The sequence below is a fragment of the Haliotis asinina genome, chromosome 5 (assembly GCF_037392515.1).
Source record: "Haliotis asinina isolate JCU_RB_2024 chromosome 5, JCU_Hal_asi_v2, whole genome shotgun sequence".
NCBI classification, from domain to species: Eukaryota; Metazoa; Mollusca; class Gastropoda; order Lepetellida; family Haliotidae; genus Haliotis; species Haliotis asinina.
In genome coordinates, this window is record NC_090284.1 from 11,203,525 (window position 1) to 11,221,429 (window position 17,905).

At 38.8% G+C, this 17,905-nt stretch overlaps 1 protein-coding gene across 7 annotated transcripts in view; it reads right to left on the bottom strand.

Moving 5' to 3' along the window:
- LOC137285025 (ankyrin repeat domain-containing protein 17-like) overlaps nt 1-17,905 on the bottom strand; it is a 40,435-nt gene that overhangs the window by 15,462 nt on the left and 7,068 nt on the right. For 2 of the 7 annotated variants that reach the window (XM_067817192.1, XM_067817194.1), the window contains exons 2-18: nt 15,765-15,933; nt 13,791-13,947; nt 13,393-13,534; nt 11,943-12,090; nt 11,427-11,660; nt 10,607-10,749; nt 9,354-9,543; nt 8,981-9,172; nt 8,656-8,765; nt 5,789-5,876; nt 5,353-5,480; nt 4,842-4,985; nt 4,282-4,378; nt 3,671-4,047; nt 2,851-3,307; nt 1,524-1,792; nt 519-933 (exon numbers count right to left, since the gene is read on the bottom strand). In XM_067817192.1, the coding sequence (XP_067673293.1) occupies nt 519-933; nt 1,524-1,792; nt 2,851-3,307; nt 3,671-4,047; nt 4,282-4,378; nt 4,842-4,985; nt 5,353-5,480; nt 5,789-5,876; nt 8,656-8,765; nt 8,981-9,172; nt 9,354-9,543; nt 10,607-10,749; nt 11,427-11,660; nt 11,943-12,090; nt 13,393-13,534; nt 13,791-13,947; nt 15,765-15,933 (3,460 nt within the window). The remainder of the gene's footprint in view (nt 1-518; nt 934-1,523; nt 1,793-2,850; nt 3,308-3,670; nt 4,048-4,281; nt 4,379-4,841; nt 4,986-5,352; nt 5,481-5,788; nt 5,877-8,655; nt 8,766-8,980; nt 9,173-9,353; nt 9,544-10,606; nt 10,750-11,426; nt 11,661-11,942; nt 12,091-13,392; nt 13,535-13,790; nt 13,948-15,764; nt 15,934-17,905) is intronic. The other 5 variants (XM_067817198.1, XM_067817197.1, XM_067817196.1 and 2 more) reach the window with 5 other exon arrangements.

Genomic DNA, 17,905 nt, shown 5'->3' on the forward strand with positions numbered 1-17,905 from the left:
CAAATTGTTTCCATGGAAACCCACAAATATTATAATGCCCAAAGTCTGCAAAGAGCAAAATGCTCTTCCCTGCCTCATACATCTGACAAATTGTATTGATACACATTGAGCAATTTTCCATTTATGCTCTTGAAATGAATACCATTACTTTTTGAGACTATGTAAACTTGTTTTCATGACAATTTGGAAAAATAAAAGCCAAAAATCTGTATATAGCAAAAGGCATCACTTTCAGATTCTGTTTGATGTATGCAAAATTTGTTGAATACATATTGAATGTGTTGTGTTTTTTTTTAAAATAATGTTTCGGAAACAAAATGACAATGGCTGGACAACACACTGACCACATCCCCTTTTGGGAGTAAAGGAACATATTTACACAAAGTATATATCCTGGCAGGGTGAGGGTGAGGTTTCATGTTCACAGCTTAAGGAAGGATGGCCCTTCTTACATGTACCATACAGTATTCCTTTCAGGTAAGGATGTGGAATGAAACAAGGATCCAAGAGTTACCCACCTTTCTTGTCCCTATGTTCGATGTCTGATCCCTTGGACAGCAACAAACTGACAAGTTCCGCATGTCCACCTGCACAGGCCAGAGTAAGAGCAGTGTCATGATTACTTTCTGTCACAGCATCAACATCCACTTCCACTGAGGGGTACAAGGGAGTCAGGCTTTGAGGGGAGGCAGGAGAGGGGTTGGGAGTCATTGGGGTAGATGGTGGTGGTGAGCCCAGTATTGGCATGTTCCCCTGAGCCGATTCCTCTCCTGAGTTCGGAGCAACCCGTTGCTGTTTCCGGACATGTTGCTGCTTGCTGTTACTATTTGCAGGTTGTTGTTTCAGCTGTTGTTGTAGTTGCTGATGAAGAAGTTGTTGTGCCTGCTGTTGTTGCTGGAGGAACTGCTGTTGTTGCTGTTGGGTAAACAGCTGCTGGGTCAACAGTACAGAAAACAATTATACACTTTATGTACCATTTTACACATTCAACTTTCTCTCAACAAAAATCAAACATTTTCTACATGAGACATATACTATTTACATTACACATACTTATAATGGTATATTTGAAACACACATATTTACATAAGTGAGCACTTTGTACAAGCAAGTGCAGATAGGACTTCTGTGGAGAACCAATATAACAGTAAGCATAATTGTTCAGTAACATGACACATCTTCCTATACTTCCTATAGTGTATTTGTCATTTAATGCTGCACTTGATGTCAGTCTGTAAAAACACTAAATCACTCATGGCTTGAAATTAGGAGCAACAATACACGTTAAGTTACAATGACGATGCTTCATCACGTCACCCATTTGTTCAACATTACTAGGTTGCTGGGGAAGTCCAATTAAGCCATTATCAACAGCATATTTGCCTGGGTACGATATAAGCACCCTCACAATGACTCCTTCAGTATTGGATACTTGGGACTTTTCCTAGCTGAGAGTACCCATTAGGTTTCATGCACATTTTAGTACTGCTACAAGGCAGAATAGCCAGGACAATGTAGCCTACCTGCTGCTGGAGACTGGACTGTGGTAGGAGCTGTTGCAAGGCATGCTGCGGCAGCGGCTGGACATACTGTTGTTGTATATTCTGTTGCTGCAGCATCTGCTGGAGAAGTTGGTCTTGCTGTTGTGGCAGCTGTTGGATCATATGTGGTGGAAGCTGCTGCTGATGCTGTTGTTGCTGCTGGGCAAGAACCTGCAGCTGTTGTCTCTGTACAGCATCCATTGCAATTTGTGCTGGGGCTGACAGCTGGAACTGCTCCTGAGACTGTGACCCTGTACATGGACATAGTTGGTTAGTGATGGAGTTGTGTGTAATGTTCAACTACATATTATTTACTCTATATATGAACTCTACATAGTAAAGGGCAAATCCCCTCATATATTCAAATATGCAGATTCTATTGTTTCATGCAACCATAAGCACTGTCAATATTTGTCACATTTGTCATATTGTCACATTCAGCAATCTTCCAGCTAAATGAAAATATAACCAATTGAGCCTTTACCAAGCCGGTGATGAAAACTGAGACACATTCCACGTTAGCAAGATATGATGACTCAGTCATTTGGTCTGGTAACATCACACTTGTTGTAACATCATCTTGTTGAGTATTTCATCAAGCAAAGGTTGATGCAAATCTGGGATTCAAATTCAAATGAGGATCTTTGCACAGCTATGGGAACTAACTATTCACAAAGTTAATTGTCACAACATCCACCTGAGGGTCACCTATGAATTCAGCTTAACGTCAAGTATCAACTCAAATGTTTCGTAAGTATACAAAAAGTGGTTAAATTTTTTAAAATAATTTCACTTTTCTAATAGTGGGCTACTACGTACAATTTGATCAAACAAAAGCAGGCTAGCAGAAGTCCATTTTAATAAAAACGATCCATTTCAAAGTGATTCACACAAACTTGGATTAAGCATTTTCACATAGTCCTATGAGACAAGAGTTGGAACAGAGTTCTACAGTTCATTTATTAGCCCAGATAACCCAAGTGGTCTTTGAGGTGGAATGTCATTGTCACATGACTAAACCTGAAAGGTACCCATTTTTCTGTATTACATACATGCATCTTAAAATAAGACAAAGGACACTTAATTCTTCCAAATACCTATACTAATGTGAAAGCACATGATATCCTTGAACGTTTTTCAAGTAGTATAAAGTAAAATTACACAAAAGCAGTGGCTAATCAATACTGATCAAAAGGAATAAACACTTAAGATCAACAGAGTTTTCAGTATTCATAAAGCAAGGATAGGAGACAGGAATGCAATAATTGCAAACATTAAATACAAAAGCAATATTACTGTAAGAACTGACCTGTGGCATCACTACAACTATGGAGACCATGCTCCTCACCTCCATTATGCTCTGCTGATGAACTTAATGCTGACGACTGAGTGCTTGGTGGGTTTTTACTGGTCCTTGACCCTTTGGTGTTACCACTTCTTTTGGACTGGGATGATGGTTTACCCACTTGATGTCTCTGCTCAGTTATACTGTTAGATGCTCCATTGTTGGGAGGTTGTGGCCCTGGCTGTAAAAAGGCTTCAGGGTAGTTAGGAAGAAGAGACTGGGTGGCGACAGAGAGATCAGCACTTGTGAGAAGCTTTGGCAGTTGTGCAGCAATGTCATTAGCAAACTGAATGTCAGAGGAGACCCCACTTAAGCCCAGTCCCTCAGGGAGAGCCTGAGACTGACTAGATCCCTCATCCTTCCTTTCCCCTTGCTTGGCCTGAGCTGCATTCTTGATTTTTGCTGCAGTCTGAACAAGCACCTGCAAGAATCATTAATGATACATGAAAGCAAAGTATCCCATGAGAAAAGATTGATAAAACTGCAATGTCATGGGCATATCATATTAACCAATCAACCAAGCCATAAACAATAAAATGCAGCATGACTACTGAGCAGCTGCTTTGATAGATGACATAACAAAACAATCTATTCCTGGTACTAATCATCAATACTGGCTCACATGACTTGCTTGGTCTTGCTCTCAAATGTGTAACTTCAGTGAGCTTTCTCAAGGCAGCCACTAACGAACAGGGTAATATTTTCACCGGATACTTATTCATGCCATGAATGCAGCACGTTTTCCTGTCCCTGCATTTTAACAGTGGGTAAACCTGTGTCTCACCTGCTGTTGTTGCTGTTCAAACTGCTGCTGAGCACTGAGCAGGAGCTGAGCTTGGGCCTTCTCCTGCAGCTCTCGCTCTACTTTCTGCAGCTCCTCCAGGATCTGCTGCTTCCTCAATATCTGCTCCTCTTTGGTGGCTGGAGTGGTATTGATTAATTCTTTGGCCATGATATTGTTAATGATAGCCTCCACCTTCTCTGATGCCTTATCCTCAGCAAGATCGGCTAGCATCGCTCCATCATGGTTCAACTGTTGCAGACTCTCTGCTATCACAGCATTGCTTGACTTTCCCACTTTGGCCTCGGCCACTTGACCGTTCAAACATCTCTTGGCAATAGACTTTTGCATGTTCTGCCGTATCACATCAGGATTTTTTCCTGTGGACAGTTAACGAATGTAAAGAATGTGCTGTTTATCATTATCAGATTATCTCTAATTGACTACAGTTTCAAACTGACTGCAGTAATGCATCAACTGCTTTGGAGGTTATTATAAGCATTTTATACTAACGAAGTAAGATTTGTGGTTCCTTATTTAAGTCCCTCAGAAATTCTTTTTGAACTGAAACCTACACAGAAACATGTACAAGCATAGTAAGAACATCAACATACCTTGGATATTTGGTGTAAAGTTTACAGGTGAGGGTTGTGAGTCCGGCTCATTAGGTGGGACAATGTTAGCAAGACCTTGGACAGGGACACGGTGTTGCTGGAACAGAACAGATAGCATAAGTTTACAATTCACATTATCACAGATATAAAGTCACTATTAAGCCTTAATAATCACATGAGAACATATATGACTCATTATTAAATCATCAGTATACATGGCCTTTATTTGCAACAACAGAAGCAGCCATATCATCACCATTTCTTCAAAGTGTAAGTCTTAACATATCACTATCTACTTCCAGACCTCGGAATCAAAATAACATTAAGAAGATTACCAAAGTTTGATATAAAAATGCAACAATAAATGGCAAAAATGACGATCCTTGTTTCATAATTTGCTTGAAGATAACCTCTATCTTTGACAGTCACAGAATCAAGCATCATATTACAAAATGCATAGCAAACGTCAAATGATCTAGATCTTGGTTCATGCTGCTACTGACTGCACTTAAATGATACGAGGTCGTGAGACAGCTTCCATTAGAAAGATCTTTGCTTACTTCCTCATGGTTGGAGTCTGCAGCATTAATCTGTGGCAGGTCAGGTGAGTTGGCCATGAGGACCCTGTTGGGCCACTCCAGGAGCAGCTTCACCACCTGAGTGTGGCCTCCTTTAGCAGCCTCGATGATCATCGTGGATCCGTCCTGCAGAACACAAACAGCATTGAAAACATACCAAGGTCATACAAGAAGGGAGTCATGCACCAAAATGGATCAACATATCTTAATAATTTACCTTCAATATCTTGAAGGAAAAGAGACAATACTGAAACAGTCCTATAAGTTTCACAAGTTACTTCACAGTGACCATAATCGCCAATGTAGGTCAAACAATTTATACAATTTATTTTTAGAGTATGACCTTAAAATTGAACCTGATATCAATATAAACTACAAGAATGATTGATAAAATGTCAAGGTGACCAAACGTGAAATTCACATGGGTGTATTCATTACCTGCAAGATGAATCATATACCATATAACCACTACATGAAGACTTGATAAACAAACCTTGAGTCTGTGTCCTGGGTCAGCTCCATGTGCAAGGAGCAACTCGACAACAGCCAAGTGGCCCCCAGCACAGGCCAGAGACAACACAGTGTGGTCATTGGTAGTTGTTGCACGGTTAACATCAGCTCCTAAAGGGAAAGAAGTGGTCATTAATCCTGAAAGGATGCAAGTTGTATTCAGAGAGAGGAACTTTTACACATTTCAATATACAACAGAGGGGGGACACCTAAAATGGGCTTCACACATTACTCCAATGTGAGGAATCGAACCTAGGTTTTCAACATGACACCTTAACCACTAGGATACCATCCTCCTTTTTCAGATGTCATACCAAGATATTGGTTGGCACTGAAAATTGTTGTATTTACACTGTCGCCAGATGTGGAATGAATACTGGATGAAAGTTACAAAACATTTTACAGATATCACAAGTTACCTTTGATAATGATGAAGTTGACAGTACAGAGGTGACCAGCTCTTGCAGCCTTCATGAGAGGAGTTCTTCCCCCTTCAGACTCATGTTCCTATGAAAAGGCACCAATTTTATTAAAATCTAATATATAGATAGATATTTACACACATACCTTACTATAGTCTTATCCATATTATCTCAAGCCCTGCTTAAAAAGGTCAGAGGTTGTGAATTGATGAGTGTATAAGAACGGCAGTGACGAGATCTCTCATGCAAGAGCTGTCTATCAAAAAATCACTCTTACTTCAAGTGTGCAAAGTGTCAGACGTTTTTTTAATTGCTAGAGGTACATACTATGTATTGATTTATTAAAGTTCATGTTTGTGTACGGGATGGAATCAACGACTGACTAATCCCTTTTAAGTGGAGCTTGAGGCAATGTGCTTAGGGCCTATTGTAAGGTAAGTTAAAAATAATGTTAGTAGACTTCTACAAAATACATGGGCATCACACAAGAGTTATCACTTCAACTCTATTACATTACTAGAATAGATTCTGTTATTTTGGCTGTCAAAACAAGCTACACAACCACAAGATTTTCAACTCCTCCTCACTGAACTATACTTAAGCAGTTGTGCAAGAAATAGTATCCTGAATCCCATTGGATCATGTACACTTCTTTCCCTCTGCGTGCTAGTTTTAAAACAAAGTAATAAGGTTAGGAATTAAGAAGACTGTCTCAAAAGGCAAGCCCATGCCTTATCAAATTGTTCAAAATGTAAACAGAGTTGATGTACATTTAAACATGAGCTTATGTTTGGGTTGGAGAGACTTTCAGAATATATTTGTTTAAAGGGGCACTGATGTGGAGCAATTTCCGTGGACTCATTCCTTTTGTTATTGTTTTTCTCCTGTGAGTACCCGGATGATATCCAAGAATTTGTGACTGGTTCGTGACCTCTGCTGCGCAGCCCTTATGCGCAATCGAGAGTTTAATTATAAACAAATCAACTAAACTGAAGTCATTTTTACTTCATTACAAATGTATTATGAAAACAAATGAAACACTTTGAAGGTTAATCATCTGCCAGTGGTAGAAATGGTAAAAAAAACCTATTAGGACGGAAAAACAACGAAGCCAATGTACGCCTTTATATTTTGTCTCATAACCCTATTAGTTTATTGTCATATTTGTATGATTTTGAAAATTAATAAAAGAACACACAGTCTGCTTATACTTAGAGTAAATTTCCAACATGACTGTAACATTTAAACATTGTATAGACTGCCTATTTCACCCACGCCCTATGCGCGATCTAGTGTGTGTTTTCTGTCACATAGATTATGCTGAATGTTACAGCAAATAAATTAAAACAAAATGCAAATAATGAATTTAAAACATACCAATGTTATAGCAACAATGTAAGGTTACTACCTTGTTCAGGAATGTATCCATCAATATCCACATAAAAGAACGATATTCCATTCATCTGCAACTGGTAAATAATCCTGCTCTATGTCATGTGTCTTACAACAGTCTAATCTGCCAAAAAGTGACATCTTTTCAGCTCTTTGGTGAAAACCTGATAAACCTTTCATTGGTCACCCAAGATAGCACATCTGGGAACTAACTGTATGATGTCTGCCATTCTAAGTAATTTAGTTCACCAATAATGACAAATCAATCAATCAACGCAATGATGGTTAATTCTTTGAAGTAAGGATTTTGTTTTCACGTTCGCACTTTACGACAGGGTGTAGTCAGTATAGATTAGTACATCCTCACACTTTGCCTTTTGACAAATAAGCTGTAGAAGATAAAAGTAATTAATCAATCAGTGTGTTATTTAATACTTTGATCAATGTTTGTTTTTTAACTCAGCCAATAAACCCTCTTGCATCACTTACATGCATATATTGCATAACATACAATACATTTGCTACTACAGACCTTAATTTATAATTTTGAGTATTTACTCCAGACAGGAGAAATGCCAAATTTGTTGAGTAATCTGAGTGGTGTTATAAATTCATTAACTGACCATTAAGATAATGACGACAAGTAACACGTGTAGGTTTATACCATCAAACGCGAGTTACAGCTAGGAAGATGTAATCTCTGTGTTGCATGCTGAAAACAATTATGGGCCGAAACTGTTTTGAGGATACCAATGGAACTTTGTTGTTAAATAACAAATACATGTACATACAGGCATTTGCTGTGTACTTGGGTAAATAGGTTTAATCAAGTTTTGTTTACGAAAGAAAACTTTCAGAGGTCTCAACCAATGGCAAAGTCGTTTTTAGTTTACGAATTCAAATAAATCAACTGTGTGTTTTTATTATCATAAATAATAAACCAGGGTAGCTACCATAGCTACCCAAATTTATGTATGATTTTTTCTATGACAGATGGGCCAACCCTCAAAACCCTCTAAATATAAAAATTTGCAATCTTTCAGAGTTATATGAAACAAATGGCTTGCTGCGTGCCTGTAGACATAATATTTTCACATGACAGGATTAAATATCAAGGAAAAACACAGAAATTGGATCAAATTGCATCAGTCACTATACTATCCAGGCATCAGAAAAAAAAACTACACTGCTGGGATGTTTTGTTACAATCAGACAAGGAATACCATGGATATTTCAAAATAATAGCATATGATGGGCATCCGGCCTTCTGACTGTTTAGGGTGAAGAAATTTAGCTAATGTGGACAGGAGCCCAGTCCCTTTGTCCTTCATAGTCGAGGGAGCCGGTGCTGACCAATTTGCAGCTTGGTTTCGTAATTAGACCATTGGCGAGAAACATTAATCGCTCCACATCAGTGCCCCTTGGAGTAGAAAATGCTGAAGTCTCAGTTGATGCTAGTACTGAAGTCTCACCAGCTCTGCTCCTCTCTCAAGAAGCAACTCTGCAACATCAGTGTGACCATTCTCACAGGCATATGTAAGGGCCGTGTCTCCTGTGCCAGTCTGAGCATGAACATTGGCATCTGAAAAACGACAGTAAATGATACAGGATGTGTTTGTGTATTACAATATTTGACTTCAAGTTGAACCTTGAATGTTCTACAAAGACAATGATTTCAGTTTACATTATCCCTTGACAATGTCAAGTTTTCAAAGATGTAGTACTTAAAACTATGTTGCTTATACAATAATTGACAATAAGCATACGTGACAACTTTGTGAAAATAGTTTAACTTACTATGGTCCAGCAGATACTTGACAAGCTCCAGGTGTCCTTCCTGAGCTGCCTCCATGAGAGGGGTACTGCATCCCAGCTCTATGTCAGCACCAGCCTTGATCAGGAAGTCCGCTACCTCCAGGAAGCCACCGCAACACGCCAAGGTCAAGGCTGTCTCTTGTGTCTCTTCAGTTTGTGCATTAATATCAGCATCTGTAGGGAAAACAAATTTGCATAGTATTGATATTAGCTTCAGAATGACAGTGAAAATTGTTTCAATTGTAATATTCTGTTCAAATATTGAGATGGCTTGTAAATAATTAAGATAAATCCAAAAAATTAGTAATGATATTTACCTAAGAAATCTTGATAACACTGGTAACGAGCCACTTACCATGAGAGAGTAGGAGTGCCACCATCTCATCATGTCCCTCTCGTGCAGCCTCCATCAAAGGGGTGTAACCCTCATCATTGACTTCCTCAATGTTAGCTCCACGCTCAATCAGCAGAGCTGCCAGCTCCACATGACCTCCACATGCAGCTAGAGTAAGTGGGGACTCAAAGCTGTCAGCAGGCATGTTGACCTGAAAAAAGGTGCATTGTGTAAGTGAGAAAACATTCACAAGAATAATCAAAAAGATTTTGTCAAGGTACATACTTCAAAGTAAAAATGTTCTAAATTGATTCTAAAATAATCATGATCCTAATTTTGACAAATGGCACTGTCACTCTTCTGCTGCATGTCAGGGTGGAGGCAAGTACATGAAAGCACAACTGACACTCGTCGAGCGTAAAAATCAACAGTTTTTTATGAGATACGGATCGTAGGTCTATCACAAAAGGATCTATTCAATTCTGGAGGGTTCTGATTTGACATCCAGTCAAGTATTTTCCCCTTTTACGTCAAATTTCAAATTTGCGCACTGAAAACACTGTCTCGTCCGCCATTTCAAACTGATGCGTAACTCTACTTCCAAGAAAATAAGTAGGTCAGACAATTCCATTCTTGTGTGAGTGAGTGAGTTTAGTTTTACACCGCACTCAGCAATATTACAGCTATATATATCGATCTGCACAATTGGGAACCGATGACATGTGTCAACAAAGTCAGTGAGGCTGACCACCTGATCCCGTTAGTCGCCTTTTATGGCAAGCATGGGTTGTTGGAGGCCTATTCTATCCCCGGATTTTCACGGGTATCCACTACTGTGTAACCAAGGGGGTAGGGTATCACGGCAAACAAAACAAAAGGCTGGTTTTAGTTGTGTAGAGTTGGGATGATAAAAACAAGCTCTTAGGTATTACATTATTGCATTGAATAAACAGTTGTTTGTTTTCTTTAGACAGAATATTTTTTAAGTTGAAATGTTTAAAAAATATGAAAGGCACCAACCACTCCCTTCACAGACGAAATTAACTCGCCTCACACCTTGCCGGATCACGCAGTGTCTTCCGCAGAGCAAGGAAGTTTGATTTTATGTCATGGTAGAATGGAGATAAACCTACTGTGTTTGAAAATCAGAGACATGCTGTACTGAACTGATGGCGACTAAACATTACAATGCCAGTGCCAGCATTTATGACAACCATACTAACAACTTATTCTGATCCCACTACTTGGTTTGTCCACAGAATACTGTGACTGACCTGTGCTCCACTGTCAAGCAGCAGTCTGGCCACCTCCACATGGCCATCCATGGATGCTTCCATCAGCGCTGTGTGCATCTCGTCCGTCTTGTGTTCCTGGTCAGCTCCCGCCTCCAGAAGGAATTTCACCATTTCAAGGTGACCTGAAATTAAAAAATATAGTTGATCCAGCTGTAAATTACTTCAGTAGGTTCTTATAAAAATAACAAGTGTTTGCCTCTAATATGGCAATGTCAACTGACGCTAAAGAAGAATAAAATATTTGTAACAAACTCACTACTTTTTATTTTTTTTTTGTCCCATATACAATGCCTTAAATGATCGGTGTGTGCATAATTACCCATTGTAGACTGTCAACATAATTGAAGACACTGGGTGCAATGTTTTATGAGAAATCATGTTTACGTAAGTTTGAAAAATGGTCAAAGTGTTGTGATCTTGAGGATAAGGTCAAATGCACTCAAATCAACTGGTGTCAATGTAAGCTGTCATCAAACAGTCCATGAGATATCAAGATAATAGTATGAAGTGCGGTAAAAGTTTCATCGTGACCTTAAAGGTCAAGGTCACCAAAATAAACTAGAGTGTGTTATTCCCCTATGTAGGCTGTCACCAAATTTGAAGAAACTGGGTATAAAAGTGCATAATATACCCCATTAACAAGAGTTTGAAAAGTGGTCAAAGTGCCATGGTGACCACTGAGATTAGTTCAAGGTCACCCAAATCAACTGAAAATGAAACCATCAAATCAGTAATCAGGAAAGGATAAAAAAGATATTAAGTTAACATCAGTTTTATACAACCAAACCAACAAAAATACCTTTGTAGCACGCTAGAGTGAGTGCACTCTCCTTGAATTCATTAGAGTGCGTGTTGATGCCAGCCCCATTGTCAAGCAGGATGCGAGCTACCTCCACATGGCCTGCGCTGGCTGCTTCCATCAGGGGTGTGTGTCCATTTTCATTGTGCACCTCCACTCGTGCATTAGCTTTGATCAGTTCTTGTACAACCTCCTTGTACCCACCACAGGCTGCGTAGTGGAGAGGGGTGTTTCCTGACACAAGTCAAAGAAATCATTAATCCATCAGATTAAACTTCACAAAAGAAACCAACTATTGCTACTCATGTGACAATTTGGAAGGCAACCTTAAGTCAGCGAGTTTAGTATTACACAGCATTTAACATAGACAAAGAATCCAGTAAATTTGCAGACAAATACAAATTATGCAGACAGCAATTCATAAAAACATTCAAAGCAAAACTAGAAAACGGGAAAAACGATAAAAAAAATACAATAAAACAAAAACAAAAACTGAATATTTGGTATAGCACCTACCTGCAGAGGATTGTGCATCAACATCTGCTCCATGGGAGATCAGCAGGCGGACAATGTCTACATGACCACCACTAGCCGCCTCCATCAGGGGAGTACAGTCACCTTTGATTCCACGGTCTTCCACATTGGCTTTCATAGCCAACAAGACCTGCAATCACAAACATAATCTGAATGTCATGACAAAATGTTTCTACTGTACAGTGAATGAGGGAGCTTAGTTTTACAACACACTCAACAATATTCCATCTACATGGTGGCGGTCTGGAAATAATCGAAAATAATCGACAATCCAGTGATCAACAACATGAGCAATGATCTCTGCAACTGGGAACCGATGACATGTATCAACCAAGTTGGAGAGCCTGACCACCCAATCCTGTTCGTTGCCTCTTCCAACAAGCATAGTCACCTTTGGTGGCAAGCATGGGTTGATGAAGACCTAGTCTACCTCAGATCTTCATGTTTTTATTGCATACAGACATACCCCATCCAATACCTTGGTGTCCAGAGTACGAGCGAAATATCTGCAGCATCTCTGGACCAATGAAAGATTTCCTGTCTTTGCCCAAAAGTTTACTACCCCCATTTGCAACTTTATGATGTGAAAGCCATTTAGCTATTACTGAATGGGGGACTTACAGATCACTTAATTAGGGGTGAAAGAGGATACCAGGATATTTTGCCATTGGTTCAGAACAACCTAATGTTATATAATTTTATCAGTAATTTTAGTTTTCGTGCCGTCGTTTTAGTAACCTTTCAAAACCTTTTCTACAATGTCAGAAACCACATCAGGTTGTCAAAATCTTTGTATTTCTATGCCAGAAGGCCACTATTTTCAGAGAAGAAACTGTCACATACTGAACCAGAATAGACCTAACCAAAGACCTTGTACCGCAATTCATACTGTACTGTGGTCAGATCACATTTATGGTGGGACTGCTAAGGGAGGCAACTCTGCACATGTCAAGTAACAGCATTTCTCTCCCCTTGATACATTATCAATGGTCACATAAAACACAACTTTGCAGATTCTGATACCTTTCAGCATGTACTTACAAAAACATATAATTCAACCTATCAAGTTGAAAAGAAAGGGTGATCAAAAAGAAAGAAAGAAAAAAAAAGCAAAAAAAAAAGCTGATGCTGAGGACTTCCAAATTTTGCATATAGGTAAATAAACCAGTGGCCAATGAAAAAGCTGTTACACTTGAGTGCACAGCCTCCAGCTCTGACTGGGTTCAATGCTTCGTTCTGAGGGAGGTAAGCCCAAGTACAATATTTTGCACTCTTGATTTGTGATTATATGCTTATAATTTCGTTTATTTGTTTTTTTCTTTATCAGCAATACATTCTATATAACATGAATAAGTGATAACTGTGTTTTCATTATGTTTGATTTTTTGGTTGCATGTGACCTTTAACAATGTCACTTTCAGCGTCTCCTCACCTGTGCCAGTTCATAATATCCTGCAGAGCATGCTAATGATAGCAAACTTTCTCCTTCTTCTGGTTCAGGCACATTGCCTCCATCATATAACTTGCGTACATTTACATCTCCCTCACCGCAAGCCTCGGCAAGGGATCTTGCACTGGAAAAATACAATAACATCAATTCATCTAAGGTATTTTATACAATGAATAAAATATACATACTTAAAAAAACCCTAGCCACTTCATTTGTCTTCCATATGAATCAAACAATCACACCTTGCAGATCTTTCATGCTGGATTAAAGTAGTGTATTAGTAAAGTAATCCCTTGTGGTACATTTTACATTTAAGATGTACCTAGATTCATACACTATAGCAATTGAATATAAACAGAAATAAAGAGTACCATCCTTACCATTCATTTGGGGCAAGTTGATTCTGTTGCTCTGCTCGCATTCTGTGTAGAGCCTGGGCAGCCTCATCCAGGGCACTGCTCACGGATGACGTCAATGTCCGCAGCACCTCAGGATCCGTCAAGGCTTTTCCATCTTTGGACGACAATTTACTAATTCCTGGAAATCAGAGCAAGTTAAATTGAAACCTCAAGGTGAAACATAATAGTATTAAAAAAAATAGTTACATTAATACTCTGGTTTTGCGAGTCCACACTAAATTTTAATCAAAGAGATCACATTTTGCACTAGATTCAGCCAATGTCTGTGGTTAAATCAATAACAAAAACCTTCATTAAGTGCAGTAGGTATGTCAATTTATGACACCTGATTTGTATATCAAGTCACATACTGCTAAGCCATGTCCGCACACAGGTAACTGGTCACAGGCATTGCTTATTGATTTATTCTCTAACAAATGTTGTGTGTTCTTCTGTCAAACAAGAGGGCTGCTTGACATGAATTACCGGTAAACACATATAAGGTGATCCACGACCTGACAAATGACCCCAATTTGCATACTTGGGAATGCCCCACAGAACGATCCACTTGAAACAAGAGGGAGACAGGTTGTCTGATAAATATCGAGAAGTTCATTTTCCCTGTGCGTTTCACGCATGAATTGTTATAGCACACTCGATTTGGGAACAGGCACAATCCCAACGAATTGAATCAACACATTATACTGAGTAAATATGTATAGGACCACCAATCCATTTCACGAAGCAAATGACATTTTCCTGGGCTTTTTTTAACAAAATTGTTGAATATCTAAAATGCTTGTCAATGCCCCAATCATCTATTTGTCTTCATCTTAACTAAAGGTTAGCGTGGAATATCAGTATCTTATGCCTGAAATTGCAGTCTTATCATTCGAAGGAATATGCGGTGTTGATTTCATGTCACGGTTAGCATGTATTGCACATGCATAATCGTCAAGCTACCTGTAGCAGCCAAGTGTACTCGCCCAATTCGTTGTACCGCCTCTCGTCACAAATGCGTTTAGTGCGCAGGATCATCTAATATGTGTCTAGCAGTAAAGGTTACTATTAGCAGTTTTTAAACTTAAATTATGAACAGTTTTGAACAGTTCTGAGCCTAAGAAGGTTGCTATATACACTTTTGTTCATCACTCCGTCTGGGGTCCACTCTCTTGCCAGCCAAACTGGACTGAGTAGAGATGACTACTAGTGTTAGTTTCCACTTGGTGTGTAAAAAATCACAAATCTTCCAGAAACAAGACATAACGACTTGAATGAACTGCTTACTAGTATCACTTGTTTGCCTTGTCATAGTCACGCTCCATTAAATTTCATTCAATACACTAAATGTACTATTAAGTGTTTACGGAACTCATGTATTGACAAAAATAAGGAGTATGTACTCCTGATGTTGAAAAATTATCTGGAGCCCAGGACCTAGATCTTCAAAGCTCTATTAACATTAAGACGGCTGCAAGTCTATGTTTGTGTCTCGCACTTACGACTATCTTAGTGCTAAGAGAGCTTTGAAAATCTCAGCCCTGATATCCATGTGAGAGAAGATGAGTTGGTGCATAACATGTACAAGATTATTATGCAGTGATGTGCATGCATGTGGGTGAACCTCTACTTGTATTTGACCAGCCGAATGCTGATTTCATACCGCTAGCCCACTAAGACACAACATGAAGTTTAGTGGACACTCTACTTACTGCATACCAATACTTGTCCAATTCTTATTTAACCCCTTCATGCCATAAAGATGATCACATTAACTTAGTATGCCTAGTGGTTGCAGAGGCTGCATCATCCCCAGGGGGTTGAGATTGAAAATATGATGTGCTGTTGAGACTGACATCCAATGATCGAAGGTGGAAAAAAAAGCACTTTGGCTGATACTATTATGCAAGTTCAGTGCACCTGTATGATGAACTACAACAGACTAGGTGCTATTACCTGCAGCTTCAAGCAAAGCTTCTAATCTAGCATGAGTTTCTGGGTCTACTGTCTGTAGGCCCTGGGCGTCGCCACTCTCAGTGTGAAGGAGGAACTTGGAACTTGGCTCTAATACATTCTCACTATCATCCATGTCATTGTCTCCTTCATCAAGGAGGAAAGAGTCCACCTGAAACAGAACAATCAATTTGTTTACTCCATAAGGTCTTTGATTTCTTCTTCCTCAGTCAGAATAGTTTGTAATCAAGCCCCTTACCCGGACCTTCAAACTAGGGGCAGAGCTATTCCACCCTGGATTTTCACGGGTCAGGACATCTACACAAAATCTGAACTATTAATCTTAATTAAAAAAACCCAACATTCCAAACATTCATTACAATATGACCTAACAGAGGTCAGATTCCCATTTGAGAACATGGTCTTAGGATGGTCTGTCATAACTGAATCACAAGTACGTTGTGCCTGAAAAGTTCAACCAAGCCAAGCACGTGAATAAATATTAACATAGGCCTTGCAGACATTCATTTAAGTCACACTGGACACTGATGTAAATCTGTTACAAATAGAAGTATTAACAATTCATCAAAACTTGATTCTTTGATTCTTGACACTGTTCCAATAAATATCATGAGAACAGTTACACATGATCATAAGATCATCCCTGACAACAATTCTGCTACATCAACAAAAATATCAATATACGTCATGGTATTGGCTTTGAAACAATGCTATTAGCCTTATTTTTACGAATAAAACAATTTCTCATGTTTGTAAAATATGTAATGACAATCCAGATGAATATGCTTCCATCTTGTCATTACTGTTCATGAGTATTGCAGCTGAACTGTTGTCCATGCCTAGGAGCTACTAGACTCAAACTTTACGCAAACAGAAACTAATATGCTGTATCGTCACTGATTTTCAAAGTGATCCAATCACATTATCTGCACTGTCATGTAGCCCTTACAACCAATGGACTCTGTAGATAAAAAGACTTGATGTTGTAAATATCAGACAACTGTAGTATGGTGGTTTGGGGTTGGTGGCAAAATGACTACTGAAATTCAAAGCCCATGTAGGCATTAGTTGCTTCGTAATGCTTGTATCAATAGATAATGAAAATAACTGATTAAGTCTGCTACTTGATATCAGCCCCCTTGGGAACTGTAAGTTAGGTTCCAAGTAACCTACGTTTGTCAAAAGAAATGACTCAGTTGGACTCAGCATGTCAACAATGTACTCTAGAATGACAATCTGATGGTTTGCTTGGTTTAATGGTTAAGACGCCATTACTTGCAGACTGTCATGATTATACAAATGGAAAATTGTTGACTGTTCAGGAACATAAACAAAATCACCTTCACCTCCAGAACAATTGGTTAAGACATTGTCTATATAAATGTCATGAAATGTTCAACCAAAGTCTATAATGAATACCACTGATTAGACGAAAATTATCAATTAATAAATAACATTAATACAGCTTTCCACACTTTCCAGAAAAATTCAGAATTTCCTACAGAAATACCTTGACAAATAGATTGAGTACCAAGGACATGAGTCCTCATCAACATGTTGGCAGTGGAAATACCCTAACTGTTCATTTGGGTGTAACATTTCACATGGATTGGACATGTTAACGATCAAATTAATTATTTATCATATAATTCAACGTTAGCTGACTCACTTGATACATCCTCAGCAGAAACTTAGACAGTTATTTACACAAGTGGAGATATTACAGAGTCACCAGTGTTTCAAATATTCTTTTCATTGCTTTGAGCCAAATTCAATTATGATTATCAAAAAGTTCAACTTTGTGTTGGACGTAAATAGTAATGTGAGTGAGAACGTAGCTTTATGCCACACTCTGCAATATTCAATCTATATGCGGACAGTCTGTAAATAACAGTCTGAACCAGACAATCCAGTGATCAACAACATGAACATCAGCATACACAACTAGGATAACCACGTCATCAAGTCTAACCACCACCCAAATGCAACAGTCGCCGAAACATAGTCTCTCTCTCTCTTTCTCTCTCTCTCTCGAAAACAAGAACATGGAGATTTAACATCAGCTTAACACATTTAAGGTGTAGGCTAACTGTACACAAGAGTGAGTGAGTGAATATTCATGA